The following is a 21,964-nucleotide window of genomic DNA, read 5'->3' as shown; positions in this document are numbered from 1 at the left end:
AATTCTTCAGAGTTCCTCCATTAATGCTTTTGGAATCCTCCGGATTTCAATTAGGAATTTTCTAGGAGTCACTTCTGAAAATTATATACATTTTCTCCTGGTAATCATCCAGAGTTCCTTAGACAATTTCTCATGAATTTCACCGGAAATTCCTCAAGACGTCCTCCTGTGATTCCTTCGGAGTTCCTCCTGGATTTTTTTAAAGTTCTTCCAGAAATTCCTCTGGATCTCATTGAGCAATTCCTTGGAACTTCCTCCGTATTTCGACCGAAAATTCTTCCACGAATTCCTCTGGAGTTCTTGCAGAAACTTCTCTGGAATTTTTCCAGCGATTCCTCTGGATTTCATCCGGTGATACCTGGAAAGTTCCTCTGCAGCTCCACCGGGAATTCCTTCGTATTTTGTTTTTAGTTTCTGCAGGAATTTATTCGGTGTTCCTCTAGAATCGCCTTTGGAGTTTCTACAGAAACGCACCCGGAGTTTCTTCAGGAACGTATCCGGAGTTCCTCTAGGAACAGCTTTAGAGTTTCTATAGGATTTTGTCCACAATTCCTCCGAAAATTTCTTCAGAGTTCCTTCAATTCCTCTGGAGCTACACCGGGAATTTCCTAGTAGTTCTTCTAGAAAAGTCTCCGGAGCTCCATCTAGAATTCCTTCGGAGTTCCGCCGCGAAATCCTTCGGAATTCCTCCGGGATTGTTTTTGGGGTTCATTGGAGGGTACGCCTTCAGAGGATTTTTACCTTGAAATTTTTCGGGATTTTTGCAACAAAAGCTTCTCCAGGAATTTCTTTGGGGAATTTCCAAAGGATTCCCCCAATGATTTTTTTTTCAAGAATACATCCAGAGATTTTACCCCAAAAAACATTCAAGGATTCTCTCCAAGAATTTCTCTGGGGATCTCGTTCAGAAAATCTTTCGGGGATTTCCTAAGAGAATTTTCGCTAGACATTCCTTTGGGATGTTTTCAGAGAATTCATCCTGAGTTTTCCTTTGGAAATTTCGCTGGGGATTTACACTAGGAATTTCTCCGGAGATTTCCTCCAAGAGTTCCTACGGTTGAAATCTTCGGTTCGCTTCCTCAGGGGAATTCCAGTAGCAATTCCTCCGGATATTTTCGCCAGGAATTCCTCAGGGGATTACCAACAGCTATTCTTTCGAGCATTTCTTTTGAGAATTCCTCGGGAAATTTAGTTAAGAAATTCCTTCGGTATTTCCTCCGGGGATTTCCTCTTCTCCGGGATTTCCTATGGGAATTCCAAGGATTCCTCCGAAGATATCCCCTAAGAACTCTTTCGGACATTTTCTCCGGGAATGCCTCAGAGGAATTACAGTAGAAATACCTCCTGGGTTTTCGTTCAGAGCTCCGCCTGGAATGCCTTTAGAGCTCTGCCGTGAATGTCTCGAAGTTTTTCATCCAGGCACTCCTTCGAAATTCCTTAGGAGCTCCACTGGAAATTTCTCAGAATTTACTATCAAAATGCATCCGGAGTTTTTCCGGAGATCCTCCAAAAAATCCACCGTACTTCCTTCAGGAATTTCCCCCATGAGTTGTTCCAAGAATCCCGCTGGCAGTTGCACCAGGAATTCTACCGGAGTTCCTCCAGGAATCCCGCCAGGCGTTCCTCCAGGAATGCTCTGAGGAATTTTGCACGATCCCTCCAGGAGTTATCCAGAAATTCCCCCCCCCCCCCCCCCCCCTTTAATTACTCTAGGAGATCCTCCAAGAATTTCTGAGTTCCCGGTTAGTTTTTACGTGAATTTCTACAATTTTGATTTGTTTTGTTTTTTTTTTGTTTTTTTATCACGTTCGAAATGGATCGGGAAAATAAAACAACCGGTGCATGCACGTGCAGTTTGGTCTATTTTTACTGGTCTAATAAATTTTGACAGGTCCATTTTTGGAATAAATTTGGACCAAAAAATGGACCACCGGTGAAGTTGCCCTTATAAATTTTATACCACTGACTAAACTGACGTGGAGGCTGGAGCATTTTGCTTCATGAATAATAGCCAAATATTTGAATGAAAATACGTTGGAACACTAACTCCACCTGGTGGTTTTTGTAAAGAAACACTTTGACGGACAAATCTTTAGCACTCCGAGGAAAAACTACACATGTTCGGGTAAAAATACGAGGAATATATTTAATCATGTTTGGGAAATAGAGAATACAAAAATCTAAGCTTTCCTTTACGAAATAAAATTTTCTTGACTTAAATATATTGCTTTAGAATCAGACTCACATGATTGTCGATAGTTTTGCCAAAACTAAAATGCATCATACGAAATTGATTTAGTTTATTTTAGATTTAGTATTTTACTCATACCTTACTAGTTTGAAACCAGTGTGTATTGTTTGGTTTGACTGATGAAGATGCTCGTTGTATAAATGTCACCTTCGTACTATTGACGTTGCATCAGTTTGACATTTGCGACCACTCATCATTTGAATTGACCGTTGCATATTTTCGGTTACCGTCTGCAATTGAGAGTCACGTCAGTTTAGTCAGTGTTTATACTACCTAAGATTCAAAAGTATAAGTTTTCGATATCCACTCCTAGCTACTCTAAAACTGATTATAATTTTTTTGAAACTTGTGCAACATTCGAAGTTATCATTCTTAAGGAAGTGATGTTGAAAAAAATGCAATTTATTGTTCGACTTACCGAATATTTTAGCAAAAAACATTATTATTATATCTTTATTATAGAGACTTTCAGCCCTTGGCTGGTTCGTCTCTTAATAAGCAAAAAACATGGAAAAACTGGTATTTTTCTTAAATTTACTTAAGTTTCAAATATGTCCGCTTTTAAATTTTCCAAATGTATTCTACTGCATCTGAACAACACAACGAAGAGCTTAAGTAATCATCTAGTCCATTAAAAATTAGTTTTGAATGCTGTATATTTCTTTTTTGTTAGGTGTACGAATATGGAATTGGGTCAATTATAGACACAATCTCAATACTTTTCCATTATTCCAAAGATTTAAGCAAAAGAATACAGTTTGTCATTGCCAAACAATTGATGACACCTATAACCTTCATTATTGATGAAGTATATCGAAGTCCATGCACCATTTAATAGATTTTATACCAACTTGATATGAAAACAGTGCCCCGTACGAAAATGAGATTGAGTCACTGTATGACCTTTAACATTTTGAGGATTTCCCTACGAGCAGTTCCCTACTGGTGAAAGTACCCTAGCAATTCGCAAAAATGTCATGACATTTCCAGCTGACAGCGGCCGCACGCAGCCATTATTTTGACATCTGCCATACGAACACAAAAGCGATGCAGCCAAAAATTGCACAAATTCAAAACGCACACAGCGCAACAAAAGTCCAATCAACTCTCATACGGACAGCAGCAGCACTGCACACATACAAACTTTTCGCACCACCGTTTCTTCAGTCAGAGAGTGTCCCCGAAAAGCGATCGAGAAAAAAAAAAGTTATCGGATACCGTGGCAATAAAAGGCATTTTTAATCCGTTCGGTTCCCGTTTGTTACGAATGTTTCCGTGTCCGCGGATTGTTCGCGTTCTAGTCCCTCTCGAGCAGTAGAAGAATCCGCCGGTCGTTGCGCGATTTCGCGTCCCCCAGCAAGAACGCAATCCGAAAGAAAATCTCGTTCCTCGTCCAGTACACACGGCCATCTTGAAAGTTAATTCCCCTCGTCTTCACTCTTGGGGTGCTGTCGCTCGGCAAATCCGTACAGGGTAATATTCGGCTGTTTGCCGTCGTAGATGCGCACCTTCTGTGGCGGACCGCGGAACGAGAACCACCGTGTTCCGGCTAAGAGGAGAGAAAGAAGCGGCCGCTGCTGATATCCAGTTGGAATAACTACGCAGAATATCAGGAGGACCACTTCCAGGATTGACCTCGATCTTCCTTTGTTGCGATTTTTTTCGGTCCGGATCGAGAACCGGGAGGAAAAGTCAACGGTGTCAAGTGCATTGAGCGGAGGAGGTTCCTGTTTTGTATGCCCAGATTATGCCTGATCCCTGCGACCAGATGTATACATAGCCATGGCTGCGACGCGAAAGTTGCAAGGTGAGAACAACAGCAAGAATGGAATGGAATGGAAAGCCTTATTCCCACCGAAAGCAATTACCTATATTGCTTGTATTAGCTTTTCTCGGTGATCTGTAACGTTTGCTGGAATTTGCAAACAATATTCGTTCATTCAGTTTGGCATTATCATTAGAATACTTAACAAAGCGTTTGGGCTTTGTTGACTGAATGACAATAAGAAGATTAAAAAGTATATGTTCTTGGTAATCAACAAACAGAGCGTCGGAAGTCAAAGAGCTATGTTTTAAAATGCATGCAATTGTCCTGTTGCAAATAGTGTAATACTTATTGAAGGCTCTACAATAATATTACAATCAACTCTCCATAATTCGATATTGATGGGACCATCCAGTTAGGGAAGTATCGAGTTACAGAACACAAAACTAGTGCAACTATGGTCCAAGCCATGAAAACCTATTTACTATAGTTTTCTATCTCGATATCGAGATATAAAATATCGATTAAGGCAGAGTTGACTGTATCTCAAAACAAACAACAAATTGAATTGATTGAAACTACATTGAAAACTTATCAGACTATCAAAGTTATCCCCAGAATTCAAACAAGGATCTCTGAAGGATCAAACGCATCTGACCAATGTGCTGGCATAAGCCCTTATTCCTGTTTTATAAAAAAATATTTAGATAGGTACACGTAGGTACTATTCTTTATAATTAGGGTAACGGTCGTATGTTGGACCCTCGATGGATACGGTTTTGGGTTTTTGTATCGATTAATTATTTACACAGCGTAATCATGTTATGAACATGTCAAAATATAGAGAAAAACTTCTGTGAAATTTAAATGCTCACACGGTCGTATTTTGGTCAAAATTCCCCAAAATATGGACTCCCATAGAGTATATATTTTGGACCCCTGGTGTTTTCATTTGATTGGAGATTATATAAAAACTAATAAACTGTTGGTTTCATATGCTCGCGCGTAGACTAATCAATCGAATAACAATGGAAAATGGAAATAATTTTCGCTTTTTAGTCCACAAATTTTAAAAGTTTTTGTTTACATATGAAACATTTTGACCGGCTTTATTTTCCCCGTGAAACATGTTGTAACGGTTGTATGGCTGAAACAATTGAATTAAATTAATTTAAGTCAAAATAAAGACATTATCTATGTACAACCGGTTGATGCAAGTGTAAACCAGTGCTCTTTCCAAATGACTTGCGATTTGAGTTGATCTTTTGTTTTAAACAGGGAAATTTGTTGGAAAAAACGCATGGGTCCAAACTATTATGGTTATCCTATTTGTCGCAATTACTGAAAATAACGTTTGAATTGTTCGAAATTAAAAACGTCGACTCACTGATAGATATTTTTTTATTATTGAGGCTACATGAATCGCATCACTTACTAAGGTAAATCCTGATCATGTAGCTTTGGAATACTCCCACTGACAAAACTTCTTCCTGTGAAAACCCTGAAGATGCAGAGATGATCTCGGTCTCTAGTAGCAATGGACCTCACACCAACATAACTTGCCTTCCCCGATTACCGTAAGGACGTAGCCGGCGCCGTTATTGACATTACTAAGTTTGGATTTCTAGAAATTTTACCTTGAAGATAGTATGGTACTCCAAAGCTACTCCTGTACAATTTTGATTATTCCGGTAAATCGCGGATTAGCAATTAAGAATTGTACGGTCATCAATACTTCTGCTTATGCTTACATTACTAAGAATTTAAATATATCTCAATACAAGAATCAAATTGAATTAATTGAAACTACTTTAAAATTTTATCAGACATTTTTTTTATTTATACCGTTTGTTTGGCAGGCTCGGGCGCCGTAGGACATGACAGAGCCGAAATCTTTTCTTATTTTTTACATTATTTACATTTTATAATTTGTATTTATTTCGAAAACTATGTTAGTTTGGGGAAGTTTCGAGGTGAGGAAATACATTCATACAACAGGAAAGGAAAGGATTTTTCGAGATTTCAATTGGTCGTTGTTCAGACAGACCCGACTTGATGATATTTTGGCGTTCCAAAGATACGTTAAGAACTCCATCGATTCTACTTTTTCTGTTGCTATTTTGATACAGATGTATCATCAAATAGACAAGTTCCATTGTTACAGCAAACAATGCAAATATTTTGTTAATTAAAATGCTTGGGGTACGTTTTACTGAAACCATTGAAAAGCACTCGGTCCAGTCTGTCTGAACACCGACCCATTGTACTCTTATAATGATACTTGAGCTACTTAGACTACTAAGCTGATGAAGCTTGATGGGACAGGATATCCAGCTCTGTAACGAAACTAAACAGAAACGGTTTGTGGGAGCCACGACGAGAAGAGGACAATTTGAAGGGGAAAAAGAAAGACTGGGAACGAGCGACAATCAAACTCGGATATTGATACGCTTCAAAAACAGGTAGATCAAATTCATATAATCCAAATCCATACGACATGTTCGACATTCTGGTAAGCCCGCAAGAGATTGGTTCCTGAGAGCCCAATACGGTGGGTATGCGCGTTTAACGAATAGTGATTGGACAAAAGCTGACTCATGACACGAATGTAATCACGGCTCATGCCCAAACCCTTAAACCATGGTTTTTACGATACCTGTGGATATTATCAGACATCTATCGAAGTTTTCCTCAGCAATCAAACACGAATCTCAGAAAGGATCTGGCATCCAAATCAGTTCTTGTAAGAAATTTTCCATGATACGAGCATCTTTCCGCTAAGAAACTGGAATAAAAAAATGCGGGCGAAGTTCTAAAGAAAATTCCGACAAAAATTTTCATAAGCAAATCGTGCAAGAGTTTTCTAAGAATTCATTGAAGCTTTCCCACAAGAACGTATTTCATACAGTCAATTCTTCATAACTTGAAGAAAAACAATCCGTAGAGGGCCGCCTAAGTAGACGCCATTTTTCTAATTTACATAGCGTCCCTGCTAAGAAAATTGAAAGTAGCCGCATATACTGACTGGTACATGTCAATGGTTGCTACTCTGTGATTGATCGGAACTGGTAAGAATTGAATTCGATCCAAAATTATAAGGAATGGGACTTTCCGCTTACTCTCGATGTTAATCGACAGAGCAACACGCAAAAGCGGACGAAGCCAACGACGAACGAAAATCGACGAAATTATAACGAAAAACTGAATAATTCTCGGATTAAAGCAAATTTCGAAAAATGGCGTGCTTTCCGTTTCGTGTATGAAATGTATGTACTGAAATTACATGAGGTTGTTTATAGCGGAAGGCGACGTTTTTTACTCAGCTCGATTCTCTTGATTGTTTTCTCTCCGTTCGTTGTTTTCTTGCACATAGTGTTTCGGGTTTGGCCAATAAGGACAAGGGATCATATAAAGAATCAGCAACACTCGAAGTGCTAAAATGTGTACAGCTTTCAGCCAAGTCCTGACGGTCAGTTGGGATGGGGAAGGAATGTTAGTGAGCAATGATTTTTGCTGCTAGAGACCGATAATACCTCTGCATCTCAACAATCACCACGGGAAGGGTGTTGATTAGTGAGGGATGAAACATATCTGAGAGTCACCTTTGGTCAGCGATGCGATTCATGGATAACGAGGGAGGAAAACTACGACTCTTACTTAAAACCAGTGCTGTAAACATTTTTGGGGTATTCCTTGGCTTTCCGATTGAAAGGGATGCGTGTGGTCGGTACTGTGGTCAATTTATTACTAAAATATAATTTACATTGGATCGATCATATGCTCTTTAATGAGCCTCTAAATGAGATGAGTGTAGCTACTGTGTTTTACATATTGTGAGAATGAGTGGAATGATTTGGAGTGTGAGTGGTATGATTGAGTGATTGAGGAGCATAGCTGTGTTACGCCACACTGCTCCCCCCTTTACCAAAACCTACGGGGAATCTTAACATGACGTCCTGATTTGGTTCTGTATGATGCTGGTTCATCTCGGCTTAGAGCTCGGCTAGATGGAGACGCTGGGTCAATGGTAGTTGCTGCTGGCTGTATTTGTTGCTGTTCGGTAGTTGAGATGTGTGCTGCCTTGAGGCGATCGACGGAGATAGCCTGCTTTTTACCCTTTATCTCAATGATGAACACTTTCTTTTTCCGTCGTAGTACCTTGTAGGGTCCATCGTATGGTGGTGTAAGTGGCGGCTTGATAGCGCCAACTCTGACGAAAACGTGCGAGCAGGCAGCTAACTCTTTCTGGATGTACGGTTGGTGCTTGGAGTGGTTACTCATGGGTGTCGGCCGAAGTTTAGCCATGGTCAACTTGAGATCCATAACCACTTCTGGTGTTAGTGGTTTAGTGGGAACTTCGGAAAAAAATTCTCCAGGCAAACGAAGTGTTGTCCCGTATGTAGCCTCTGCAGATGATGCCTGCAGTTCCTCTCTCAGAGAGGATCTCATACCAAGAAGCACGATCGGCAGCGATTCTGTCCACTTGGTGTTGGAGTGACACATGATCGCGGCCTTTAACTGTCGGTGCGTTCTCTCTATTTGCCCGTTGGCTTGAGGGTGATAGGGCGTCGTCTTCAGGTGAGTGATGCCCAATACTCTTGTAAGTTCGCGAAATAGGTCGGACTCAAATTGCCGACCAAGATCGGTAGTGACTCGGATGGGTACTCCGAATCGTGCGACCCAACCACTAATGAAGGCTCGAGCTACGGTGGCTGCAGTCATATTGGGAATAGGGAGAACCTCTGGCCAACGAGAGAATTTGTCTATTAGTGTTAAGCAGTATACGAACCCGTCAGATGGTGGTAAGGGTCCGATCAAATCCATGTGTACATGAGCGAATCTCTCGATCGGGGTGTTGATCTGCAGTATAGGTGATCTGTTGTGTCTGTGTACCTTCGATTTTTGGCACGGGATGCAATGTGTGACGAATTGCTTGCAATCCCGCCTGAGGGACGGCCAGACGAAACGATCAGCAACTAGACGAACTGTTGCTCGGACTCCAGGGTGTGAGATGTTGTGTAGGCTTGAGATGATCGAGGCACGAAATTCTTTCGGGACAAAAGGTCTGATGGCTGCTGTTGAGATATCACAGTACATGGGTAAGGATGACAAAGGTGATTTGAGTGCCTTGAGTATTAATCCGCTGCCTTGTGGTGGTGATTTCAAATACTGCTGTAACTCGGGATCGTCGTTTTGCTGTGCAGCCATGCAGTCGAAATCGATAGTGGTGGTGATTGAGCTGATTCTGCTTAACATATCAGCAACCTTGTTCGCTTCGCCGGGAACGTGGCGAATATCGGTCGTAAACTCGCTGATGAAACTGAGATGCCGTTGCTGTGTTGGTGTTGCTCGGTCTGAGCGTTGCTGGAAAGCAGTAACGAGAGGCTTGTGGTCTGTATAGATACAGAATTCCCTGGCGGTTATCAGATCTTTGAAGTATTTGACTGCTTCATACATAGCCAAAAGTTCGCGGTCGTACGTACTGGCTCTTTGCTTGGCATCGCTTAGTTTGCGTGAGAAAAATGCCAGTGGTTGTAGGCCGCTTTCATCAAGTTGGTGGAGAACGGCGCCTATTGCAGTTCCAGAGGCATCCACTTCGAGAGCTAGTTTTGCTTCGGGAGATGGATGTGCCAGAAGAGCTGCATGTGCAAGATCGTTTTTGCATTGTTCGAAGGCTTGATTGGTGGATTCGTCCCATTCTAACGGTGTTCGGTCATTTTTCACATTCCCATGGATCATATTTTGCAGGATTCGCTGGTGTTCTGCGGCATGCTGGATGAATCTCCTGTAGAAGTTGATGGTGCCTAGGAAACGTTTCATCTGTTTGGCAGTGCTTGGACGAGGAAAATTTAACACTGCTTCGACTTTCTTCGGGGTTGGTCGTATGCCGTCGGCGGTTATCAGGTGGCCCACAAATTCCACGCTCGGTAATCCGATCTGGCACTTGCTGGGATTGATTACCAGGCCGTTTTCACGTAACCGTTGGAAAACTCTACGAAGGTGTTGTTTGTGTTCTTCTTCGTCCTTCGAGGCAATAATGAAGTCGTCCACATATGGGAAGACGAAGTAAAGATCGCCTAGGATCTCGTGAAGGTGTCTCTGCAAGGTTTGGCCGGCATTACGCAGGCCGAAGGTCATGAATTTGAATTCAAAAAGGCCAAACGGGGTTGTAATAGCTGTTGTGGGGATGTCCTCCGGCGCGACAGGGATCTGATGGTAAGCGCGTTGCAGGTCGATACACGAAAAAATCTTCTTACCGTGTAGAACCGTAGAAAAATCCTGAATGTGCGGAATAGGGTAACGATCGGGAACAGTGATAGCATTCAGTGCCCGATAATCTCCGCAGGGTCTCCACTTACCGTTGCTTTTCCGCACCATGTGCAATGGGCTGGCCCAGCAGCTTTTGGAGGGCTGGCAAATCCCTTGCTCCATCAGGAATTTGAATTCGGCTTTGGCTTCGTTCAATTTGTCCATCGGAAGTCTTCGGGAACGGCAAAAAACTGGCGGGCCTGTAGTGATGATGTGGTGGAGAGTTTTCGTTTGGGTTGGTTGATGACGCATGTTCAACACAGTTATATCCTGAAATTCCTTCAATATTGCGGCAAAGGGATTGTTCACGTTGAAAGTGGAGATGGGAATTGATTCGGAATCTGCTTTGATGGTGTTGATACACAAGCGCGTGGTGTTATCCACTAGTTTGCCGTTTCGCAGATCCACAAGCAAATCATAGTGTTTGAGAAAGTCTGCACCTATTATTGGCGACTTCACATCGGCGATCGTGAAAATCCACTCGAAGGGGCGACGGAGGCCAATGTTAATGATGAGGCGTTTAGTTCCATAGGTTGGGATCGGGCTTCCATTTGCAGCAAAGAGCTGTCTCGATTTAACAGGGTGGAACTTTTCTCTAGGCGAGGGAGGAATCACGGAAATGTCCGCACCGGTGTCGACGAGGAAGGACTGGGTCGATTTTTGGTCGTGAACGTGGATGCGACGTATGTGCGAGGGGCGGTTCAGATCAAAGCTGGGTTCTTCAGGGATAGATGATTCAAACAGGGGTTTGGGCTTTTCCGTGCAATCAGGGGATCGCACGCACTTTAATTTTTTTCTTGACGAACGTACACAGGGATTTTCCCGTCATAAAAAATGCAGGCAACATTTGGGTTATCGCCTTTTTGTTTCTCACATTTCTTGGCTTGGGCACCATGACGATAGTGGAACCAACAAATCCATCGTCGATTCTTCGGCTGCGATGGCGTCGATGATCTATGGCGTCCAGAGGATCGGCTGTGTGAGCGATTTCGGTTTCGCTGACGATGTTGGAAGTTTCCAGAAAGGACTTGTTCCAAGCGTTGGGATAATGCTTCGATGCGCTGCTCCAGGTCGGCACGCTGCGGGGTAGTAGATGACTGGATTGCCGAAATTTCATTCCTCGGGGCTTCCATGATTTTGTCGGCAACCTTCGCTTGTTCGTCCAGGGTGGCGGTTGGCATGGCGGCGATGATAGAACGCACTGTTGTAGGCAAAGCACGTAACCACAAATTCATCAGCACGCTATCAGTGCATCCTTTCCCGCCAAGTCGACGCATTTCGGACAAAAGGATGCTGGGCTTTTGATCACCGAGTGTGATTCCAGATAGCAAACTGGTTAACCTTTGTGCTTCCGATGGTTGGAAGTGAGCGATCACCGCGGCTTTTAATGTTTCATAGCGATCGTTGTTGTTGGCGTCATTACACTGCGCTATTGTGCTATACACAAACTTGGCGCGCGGACCGAGTGCAACAATGACGGCGTTGAATTTTTGTTTGTCCACTTTCACTTGGTTGACGCTGAAGGCCGCTTCTAAGCACATGAACCAGGTGTCGATGTCATCGGCGTCGAATTCCGGATATCCGATTTTCGCGATTATAGTGGGTTCACTCACTTTGGTCGCGATCGACGACGAACCGGGAAGGCTTTGTTTATCGTCTTCAGACATTGTTCGACGACGGCAAAAAGTTCACACACTAGTGGATTTTGGTTCACAAAAGTGGTCTGAATTTTCGCAAACGCGGCGGATTTTACGAACTTTCTGCTACGGGGCAGAAGAAACTCGCGACTTTATGGTACCGATCACGTCGGGGTCACCAAAATTTGGGGTATTCCTTGGCTTTCCGATTGAAAGGGATGCGTGTGGTCGGTACTGTGGTCAATTTATTACTAAAATATAATTTACATTGGATCGATCATATGCTCTTTAATGAGCCTCTAAATGAGATGAGTGTAGCTACTGTGTTTTACATATTGTGAGAATGAGTGGAATGATTTGGAGTGTGAGTGGTATGATTGAGTGATTGAGGAGCATAGCTGTGTTACGCCACACATTCTACATTTTGCGCGACGTTCCTTCCATTGCCGTGATCAGCAGTGATTTTATTTTTCTGCATTCATCCGCTACCGCCACCTCTCACACACAGCACGAGCAGTAGAATGAATATCATGAACAACAAAAAACTATCAATTGAATGTCGTCTGACACGATGAAATTGGCATTTGTTCTGCATAGAATTCAGATATATCAGATCATAAACAACATGAATAGTTTGATCCTGCTTGTTATGTCAAATGTGACACACATACAGTAAAAGCAGCGCCTATTACGGAAATCTGTAATTAACAAACTGTAACAAACAAATCCGTAACGTTCCCTAGCGAAGCTATCGTGGTTAGAGGCATTCCGTTGACATTTTTCTTTCCGACGTTAGTTTGATCGCTTGTGTTGTGAACGTTAAGGGGAAGCGCTGTCGAATATCAGCGAAAACGTGTCAACTTCCGTGATTGTTTACAAAACTGCTTAAAATGAGTTTAGAATTTCTATCTCGCGATGAAAATATAATGGTAGATTACTTACTTACTTATTTGGCTTTACATCAATTATCTTGATAAAGCCTCGCCAACAATATTTCGCCAATTGACTCGGTTCATGGCCGCTTCTCTGCATCCTCGACTGTGACCCACGCTCTCCAGGTCCTGGTGTACCTGGTCAATCCACCTAGCTCGCTGCGCCCCACGCCTTCTTGTTCCGACCGGATTCGTAGCGAACACCATCTTTACAGGGTTGTTGTCCGGCATTCTTGCAACATGCCCTGCCCAGCGTATCCTTTCAGCTTTAGCTACCTTCACGATACTGGGTTCGCCGTAGAGTTGAGCGAGCTCGTGGTTCACCCTTCGCCGCCACACGCCGTTCTCCTGCACGCCGCCGAAGATCGTCCTTAGCAGTTTCTTTTGGAGCCCATAGTAGGCACGACTTCCGCTGATGATGCGCCTTCGTATTTCCCGAATAACTTTGTTGTCAGCCGTCAATAAGGACCCGAGGTAGACGAACTCGTCCACCACCTCGAAGGTATCCCCGTATATCGTAACACTGCTTCCTAGGCGGGCCCTGTCCCGCTCAGTTCCGCAGTTCGACGCATTAACCATTAGCCCGACTCTTGTTGCTTCGCGTCTTAGGCGGGTGAACAAATCTACCACCGTTTCAAATTCGTGAAAATCGTACCTCGACTGTTAAGTCCGGCTCTCCGCATGACACCTTCAAGCGCAATATTGAACAACAGGCACGAAAGTCCGTCGCCCTGTCGTAGTCCCCGCTGAGACTCGAACGAACTGGAGTGTTCGCCCGAGACTTCACGTAGTTTTACACACCGTAGAAAAATGTTCTATTTCCCGCTGCATTTCCCGCATTTAGAGCATTCAATGACACTAATCAATTAGAAAATTCATGCACTCAACATAGGCTACTTGATGAGATTCACATATTTGAACTACTGTACTGAGAAGAGCCGCGTGGCTTTCTAGAAAGTCAAGCCTACTACTACAGTAAGGACCCGATTTTGTCAGCCCCTCGATGAATTTTAGGCTGACAAAATGGGGAAACTGACAAAATCGAGTCATTTTATTTTGTTCCTGTTCTCAAATTTTGACGTGTTACATGGTTTCATGGATTTTTAAGAGGGCGATGGACATGGGGGTAGCCAGTTTTTTTTATCAGGGGCTCCCCCTCCTTTATATTGGTTATATCCAGAGGCGACTCGTAACCTCACTTTTGACCTGTTCTATGCATCTAAAAATGCCTTTTTCGACAAATTGAGATCATAAACAGGGTGTCCATCCATCCGGGAAAACCGGGAAAAACCCGGGAATTACAAATGACCGGGAAAAATACGGGAAATACCCGGGAATTTGGTAAACACCCCGGGAAAACAAAACATAAGACTACCGGTTTATTTAAATTTTAAGTACTATGGGGTAAAACTAGAATTTTTACAAGGGGCCCTTGAAAATTTTTTAAAGGGGTACTTAAGGATTTCTGACAATGTTCTTGGCTGTTCGATTTCTTTTTGAAATCATGGCATATGAAATCTTTGCGGGAATCCTAACGAAAATCGAACCGATATTCGACCAGTATTTAAAATTTCTTTCTGAGAGATCACTGAAATAGTTATTAGTAGATTGCTAATAAGATTTTCAGTAGATTCTAGAAAAGGTCCTTGGCTAATTTTGCTTTAAATTCTTAGAAGTTAATGTCCCTCTGACATTTGGATAAAAATATATTTTTTTAATATTATCCGTTAAATGTTTTTTTCACAGGAGCTCTTTTACTCAAAATTTCAATCACAAACCACATAGTAAATGTTCATTCAAACAGCATAAATGCTGATATATATTTTTTAAATAGAAATTTCCTGAGAAAAATCATATTAATTCACTGTGAATTTAAGAAGAAAAACAGACGAATTTATATGATTTAAAATTGTTTTATTGAAAATTTACACTAAGATATTTTCTTGAGGAATGCGCAGAAAATTACTGACATATTTTTGATTTTCCTCGGTGGATTTTTATTTGTTGTACCCAAATCCTTGGCGCAACTAGCATACAGTTAACTGGATTTCTATTTAATTCCTTGAGAGATTTTAACATATTCCTGCAGCAGTACTTCTTGGGAAGATTCTTGAAGGTTATCTGACTAGCTTTTCCGATAGTTCCAGGTGAAATTCATCCCACGGTATACAATGGGCTATGAAACCCATTAGAAAGTGTCTTGAAATATTCACAGAAGCCGCCAAAGTTGATGCTTGCTATATTCCTTACAATATCTTCCAAAAATTGCCTGGAAAAATATCTTCACGGTAGATCCATACAGAAGACCATAGAAGATATTATATGGAACCCAGACGTGTTCTGTGTGAGACCCTGTCAAGGATATCTATTGATAAATGTAAAAATTTTCGAAGGATTTCCCTAAACCGCTAATTAGGTTCCTTGCCAAGGTGGAAATCACGAAGCATCTTACGCGTGTAAACCAACGCAAAACAAACACGACAGACTCGCGAACAAACTTGATGAGAGTAGGTTTGCACCTGCCTGCACGGGAGAACATACCAGAACAAATATTAAAATGTTCGTGAACATTTACTCGCGTGCAACTAAACAAGGTGAGATTTATTATGGTTTTGACAGACAAATCAAGTGTACATCCATCAAATCGACAGTAAACTACAAGTTTGTAATAAAACTCCCTTGAAAACTCAGAAGCCTTTTCTACCAAAAACCCAATTGACTTCGAACAGTTCCGAATACGTACACGAAAAGATTTATCATCGACAGATTACAGCACTTTTATACTCGCGAGTATTTTGCTTGTTTTTGTTCTGGTTCAGCAGATGTTCACCACCTTTATCACTGGTTCATTGACAGTTTATTTTCAATGTCATTGATCATAGACAAATCCTTTGTGAGATCTATTTAGATATGCTGGGAAAAACAAGAAAGAATGTGTTTTTGTAATTGTAGTTAATTGAATTTGATCCTTTTTCTGATCTGCATTTAAGTCACCTTATACTAAAAACCAATCAAATCTTTTTTATTTGTTTAACAAAAAAAGATTTCTACAATTTTTGTTTGCAGGGGTCCGCGGGATATTTGTAGAACTTGAAAGGGGCCAGAGCTCCAAAAAGGTTGGGAACCACTGGCCTAGACGGTTCTTATAAGGCCTCTGACGAGATTTTGTATAGATCTCTGCAGATTGACAGCGAATTCTTTCAATAATTCAAAACATGTCATGGCTAGTTCTTTGATGAATAAATAAATAAAGAGGTCCTTTAGGTATTCTTGGTAAGATTTTTGTAAAGTATTTGACAAGATTATTAATATGTTCATTGAATCTTTTGAAGATTACTTGGAAGATGCAATCTTGGATTCATGTGATATGTTTTAGCCAGCTTCATAGGAGAACAATAACATGTATTTGGAAATATTGTTTCTTTTAAAAGATCTTTTCTTGGATCCAACATGAGATTCATCACAGATCAATCATTTCTCCATAAATCAAGCATAAGCCATGTGTAACGCATAATTCTTAAGGCATTCTTAGAAGGTAATAGGTTGGGTATTGAACTTTGCCCTTTTGTGGAAGTTTAGATGCACAAAGCAGGCATTTATATTATTCCATAATTTCTCTGAACTTCCTACGAATTCCAGGGGGTAAAGATGTTTTAGATATTTCAGCAAATCAGCATTGTTTTTTCATAAGGGCCTATCTGCATTCATCGATTTCTCTTCATCATTGTTTCCTTTGCGTTATTGCAGAAAACTGATTCTGTTGTCGTAGGATGTAGAATCGCTATATCTTCTTCATTAATAGGAAATATGGCAGATTTATTTTAGCAAAGTTATTAGCGGAAGAGAGGATCGATGAAGATGTGCAGAAATATTTTAAATCTTTTTTTTTTCCATAACCCTCTTAAAATGTAAACTGTTTTTTTTTAAATTGTATTAGAATCAATTCATAAATAAATTAGATCATGTCCTCCATAAAAAAAAGAAAAACGAAAATATCAAAACGCAGGATTTTTTGCTATCTGTTTTTTAATTTCTTGGACACCCGGGAAAAATCCGGGAATTGGAAAACTGATTTTGAATGGACACCCTGATCATAAAACAAATAGTAAATGATTGGCATCTTCCTTTCTAGCAAATCTTCACTTGATAGCTGCAAATTGGATGCATAAAGTCAAGAATTTCTATTCGTGGAACAGATAGATTTGAGGTTAGGGAATCGCCACTGGTTATGCCCCCTCTGGCTACGCCCATGCGTGCATGACATCAAACATCAACATCAATTTTAATGTAAACGTGGTAAAACAAGACGATAACAATTTTTTGACAAATTTAAAATAGGCTGACAAAATCGGGTCACAAAGCTGACAAAATCGGGGGCAGACAAAATCAGGGGCAGACAAAATCGGGGACTGACAAAATCGGGTCAGTACTGTATTACCATTCCCAGCACTGATTGGATCACTAGGTATTTGTGTGTTTCAATAACCGCTCATGCAAGAATATAAACAAAATTTTAAAGAAATATCGATTTTAGTATACTGCTTTCTTTATTGCAGTAGTAGCTATGGTTTGACTATGAAAAATATCAAGATAACTAACGAAATTCGTAATAATGCATTTTTTAGTAAGTTCGTTACAAAATCTGCATGAGCGGAAATAGGAACACTTAGATGCAGTAACAAATGCAAAGTATTGATCGACACAATAGTTTTATATTTTATAATAAACATTCCAGCACGTAACTTCCCTTAAATGAGCGGAATCTGGTGCAGTAATGGTACCCGTTTCAAAATAAAAACACAGAGAAACAGACGTAACACTTAGAACAAATCTCGATCAAAATCATAGTCGCGAAATCATGTACGCCCAATGCTAAAAACACTGTAGTTGGCCGATGGACCAACAGGTGGCGGTAGTGTGTAAACGTCAAACACGAACAAAAACGACGCGAGCGCTGCGGGTGGTCGATTGACCACGTACCCAATATTTGAATCGATCGTTAAAAAGTTGGTCGATGGACAGCGATGAGAGTGTGACGTCTGTTTGTCTGTGATAAAAATAAAAGTTATATCGAAATACTGTTATGATATGGTTTCCATGTTTTAAAATTTTATAATTCAATAGCTACCCATAACTATAAGTATGCAGATCTCAGGCTACGTTCATTAGTTTAAAAGCAGTGAAAAATAATTTTTAGTAACTGAAACGTTACTCATGAACCATAAAAGTTACTAGTGTAATTATATGAGTACCTACATTCAATTTTATATAAAAAAAAACTATGAAAAAGGGACTCCCCCACCAAGATTGTGGAGCCTTCACTTTTGTCAATCCGGCCCCGCTCTACGCATTGAGTATTTAACTTCGTGCTTACTATACTACATACACTCAAAATAATCCAAACGTCATTGTTACTTGAAAACATACGTGTTTTTTTCCATCCCTCTTTTTACGTAGCACTTACGTGGATTTTCACGTAGCACTTACGTGGATCGTAGGTAGCACCGAATGAACGCATGAACAAATGAACTTCGTCAGATCCATCGAAGTTTCACGTAACAGCTACATGGATTTTCACATAGCTCTTACGAAGCGTCTCAATACATTCAAGATGATTTTGCATTGAATGTTATTGGGATAATTGCATAGGAACCGATTCTGTTTTGCAGAGGTTTATGCAATCTAGTTTTTTAATTTAAAAATATACGATCTAAAGAAATTAAACTTTTTATTATATTCAACCATATTCTTGTTTACGTTCGAATGCTCTTTAAATCGAAAACCGGAACGGGAATGCGAAACTTTCGTTTACGCCAGCAAAATCAAGTGGGCCATAGATGGATTCGAACGAATAGGTGATTAAATCGATTTTCTAGAATAAAAACACACTTTTCACTCCCCAAGGACCCTTCCATTCAAAAATACCTCGTGCCTCCACAAGTTTGGTCGAATTGCTGTGGCACGTTTCGTAAGCTGTAATGAATACGAAAGAAGGTATAAAAATTGAATAAACATATTATTCTGCGATATCCAATACATATTTAGGGGTACCGGGGGCAGTATGGACACCCGGGGCAGAATGGACACCCCCTGTATCTTTGCATAAGCGAATACTTCAACACTTTAAATGCAAACAATATTTCAGTTGTCTGTCGGAGGAGTAAATTATCCACTAAAATTTCAGAAAAAATGTTCAAAACATTGATATTAAATAGAAAACTTGATCATGTTTTTATTTGGTTCAAAAATTATAACATTCACACCTCACCAAATAAGGTTTCAGAGGCAAATGACTGCAAGTTGACCGATAATGTAGCTCTTGATTGAATCTTCAATTATTTATGCTATATTCAAAAATATAGTAGATTTTTTTCTGGTACTTTAAGACATTGAAAAACTTATATAAAAATTTCTTATACTGTTGGGGCAATATGGGTGACAAAGTAGAGCTGACACTTCAAAGAGAAAAAATATATAACTTCAAATACAAAATTATCCAAAAATATTTAGCATTCAATGCAATGATTATGAAGCGGAACCACATATCAGTTGAAAATCGTCAATTCTTGATTAAAACTAGCCTGGAGGCAATATTGAAAGCATCTTTATGAAAAATGTCGTAAATTGGTTTTAGTCATGTTTCCAGTGGTACAGTGACCTGTCACTATGGTTTCCTGAAAATGAACTTCATTTTTTGAGGTTTTGAGAACGATCGCGGGAAAATTTTCCTATAAACATTAGAGTGTCCATACTGCCCCATGGGGGTGTCCACTTTGCCCCGCTAGCTTGATGGCGACTACCAAATATAAGCTTTTTTTAAACCTATTTTTGAAAACAAAATATTTTTTTTCCCAATTATTCAACCACGTTTAACAAATGCTTAAGAACTCTAAAAAGCATACTGCACATAAAAAAACAGTATAATATTCATGTCCTCACAGTCAAAATAGGCAAATTCCTTAGGGTGTCCATACTGCCCCGTGTCCCCCTACCTTTAAATCAATCTAAAAGTTATTCTAAAGATCAACAGCTCATGGAAAAACTTGCGGTCACCATCTTTAAATTTGAGCTCAACAGAGAATAGGCCATGAGAAGTGTGGATGAACTTGTCATTCATTTTCCTGTCAATTTTCATACAAAATCTACTTTTTCTGTGCTATAAATTCACTCTAGGTGAACCACTTCCCCTGCCCTATGAACACGATATGCAGATGTCCAAATGAATTTATGCGCCTACGTGATTTTCACGTAGCCAGAATAACAATCACTGCGTCTTACGGCGAAGTAGGCCGTCATTGAAATTTGTACGCGTCGTTGATGATTGTTCTGCCCATAACTGCATAACAGTCACATTCGACATTTTTGAGAAATTGGAGTTAATAACCATGGAGAGTCATCAAATGATAAATACTTTCGATCAACTTACTGAAATCTGTGGAATTGTTCTCGAAAATTTGAAAAAAATACCAAGTTGTTTTGTCATATTAGTAATTATAACCGCATAACAGTCACATTGAGGTTATAAATAAGCCTCGTAATGTAATAGCAATAAAATTTCTATCAGAATTATTTCTGACTATTCATCTAGCATGCGATATGAGTTGTACAAAATATCAGCCTCAAATAAGCACTTCTGAATTCGTGGTAATTTTTGAAAATTTTAGTTTCCTCCCATACTGCCATAGAATGCACACTTGGTCTTCTTCTTCTTCTTCTTTCTGGCGTTACGTCCCCACTGGAACAGAGCCTGCTTCTCAGCTTAGTGTTCTTATGAGCACTTCTACAGTTATTAAGGCCCAAGTAAAAATGGTGCAAAAGTCAAAACTGAAAAAGCAGTTTTCTCTTTTTAAATAGACAAATCAAAGAAAATAAAAACACACAACTCTTTTATTTTTCAAATAAAAAGGCTGTGTGTTCTTATTTTCATCAATTTATTGTTTTAAAAGAAGAAAACTGCTTTTTCAGTTCTGACTTTTGAGCCATTTTTTCTTGCACCTTAACTGAGAGCTTACTATGCTAATGACCAATTTTGCATGTGTATATCGTTTGGCAGGTACGAAGATACCGTAATTTCGGGTGAAATTGATCATTTTTCACTGTTTTCTTGGTATGCTTTCTAAAATTTTATCAATACCATACAACTAAATGCAGGAAAACAAGTACGACGGTGAACCTCATTGGCTCATGCACCGAAATTTTCTAACAAATGTGATATTAGTGCCAAAAATCAGCTCTAAAGTTAAAAATCGTGGTATCCCATTTCGGGGTGAAATTGATCACTTGTCAATGTGATTATTGTTAGTTTTGAAATTAACATTACATACTTGATTCGGGCCTCCTGAATTCAAATATGCTTGCCAAATTCTTAACGAGACAATATTTATGGAAATAATCAATAATTAAATTTCAAGAATACTGCAAAAAACGCCTAAATGTAGGCAATTTCCAAAGGATTTCTCTACTTTGTAGCAGAAAAACAAATTTTTCAACAAAACGAGCAAATTGGTAAGAGTTTTGATAGTAAAATCTGTTTTGGAGATATATTTTTAGCATCCTCACAAACTTTCAGGTTCACACCATGTCCAACTCTCAATTTCACACCAAACTTGATTCTGGAATTTTACATTATTTTCATAAAAATGAACATTCTATGGCACAAAAAACTTCACTAAACACAAATATACATCATTTAAGACAAACACCGTTCATTTACTATAGGTTGCAATGAATTTGGCGCACTATTAGTAAGAAATAAAATCGCGTGACACGGTGATCAATTACACCCGAATTTACGGTACTCTATGCCCAGGGAAATCGAGAAAATTTCCAACCCGAAAAGATCCTCGACCGGTGGAATTCGAACCCACGACCCTCAGCTTGCTGAATAGCTCCGCGCTTACCGCTACGGCTATCTGGGCACACTTGGTATTCCATTTACTCAATGCCTACTTTTGTCGAATGTTACAAATATGCAGTTATGGGCAGTGTTGCTAAATCAAGTCACAATTTTGAGTTCAAGAAAATCGGTTGGTATTGCTGAAAAAGTATCGGCATACTTTCTGTACGTCAG

At 40.1% G+C, this 21,964-nt stretch overlaps 1 protein-coding gene across 5 annotated transcripts in view; it reads left to right on the top strand.

Moving 5' to 3' along the window:
* Window positions 1–3,356: 3,356 nt before the first annotated feature.
* LOC5577014 (CCR4-NOT transcription complex subunit 3) overlaps window positions 3,357–21,964 on the top strand; it is a 41,498-nt gene continuing 22,890 nt past the window's right edge. For 2 of the 5 annotated variants that reach the window (XM_021846937.1, XM_021846935.1), the window contains exon 1: window positions 3,357–4,058. In XM_021846937.1, the coding sequence (XP_021702629.1) occupies window positions 4,034–4,058 (25 nt within the window). In that variant the 5' untranslated portion in view covers window positions 3,357–4,033. The remainder of the gene's footprint in view (window positions 4,059–21,964) is intronic. The other 3 variants (XM_021846940.1, XM_021846936.1, XM_021846939.1) reach the window with 3 other exon arrangements.

The sequence above is a fragment of the Aedes aegypti genome, chromosome 2 (assembly GCF_002204515.2).
Source record: "Aedes aegypti strain LVP_AGWG chromosome 2, AaegL5.0 Primary Assembly, whole genome shotgun sequence".
In the NCBI taxonomy this organism is placed as follows: domain Eukaryota; kingdom Metazoa; phylum Arthropoda; class Insecta; order Diptera; family Culicidae; genus Aedes; species Aedes aegypti.
Note: the sequence above shows the minus strand (reverse complement) of the source record. Positions and strands in the feature narration are given on the sequence as shown.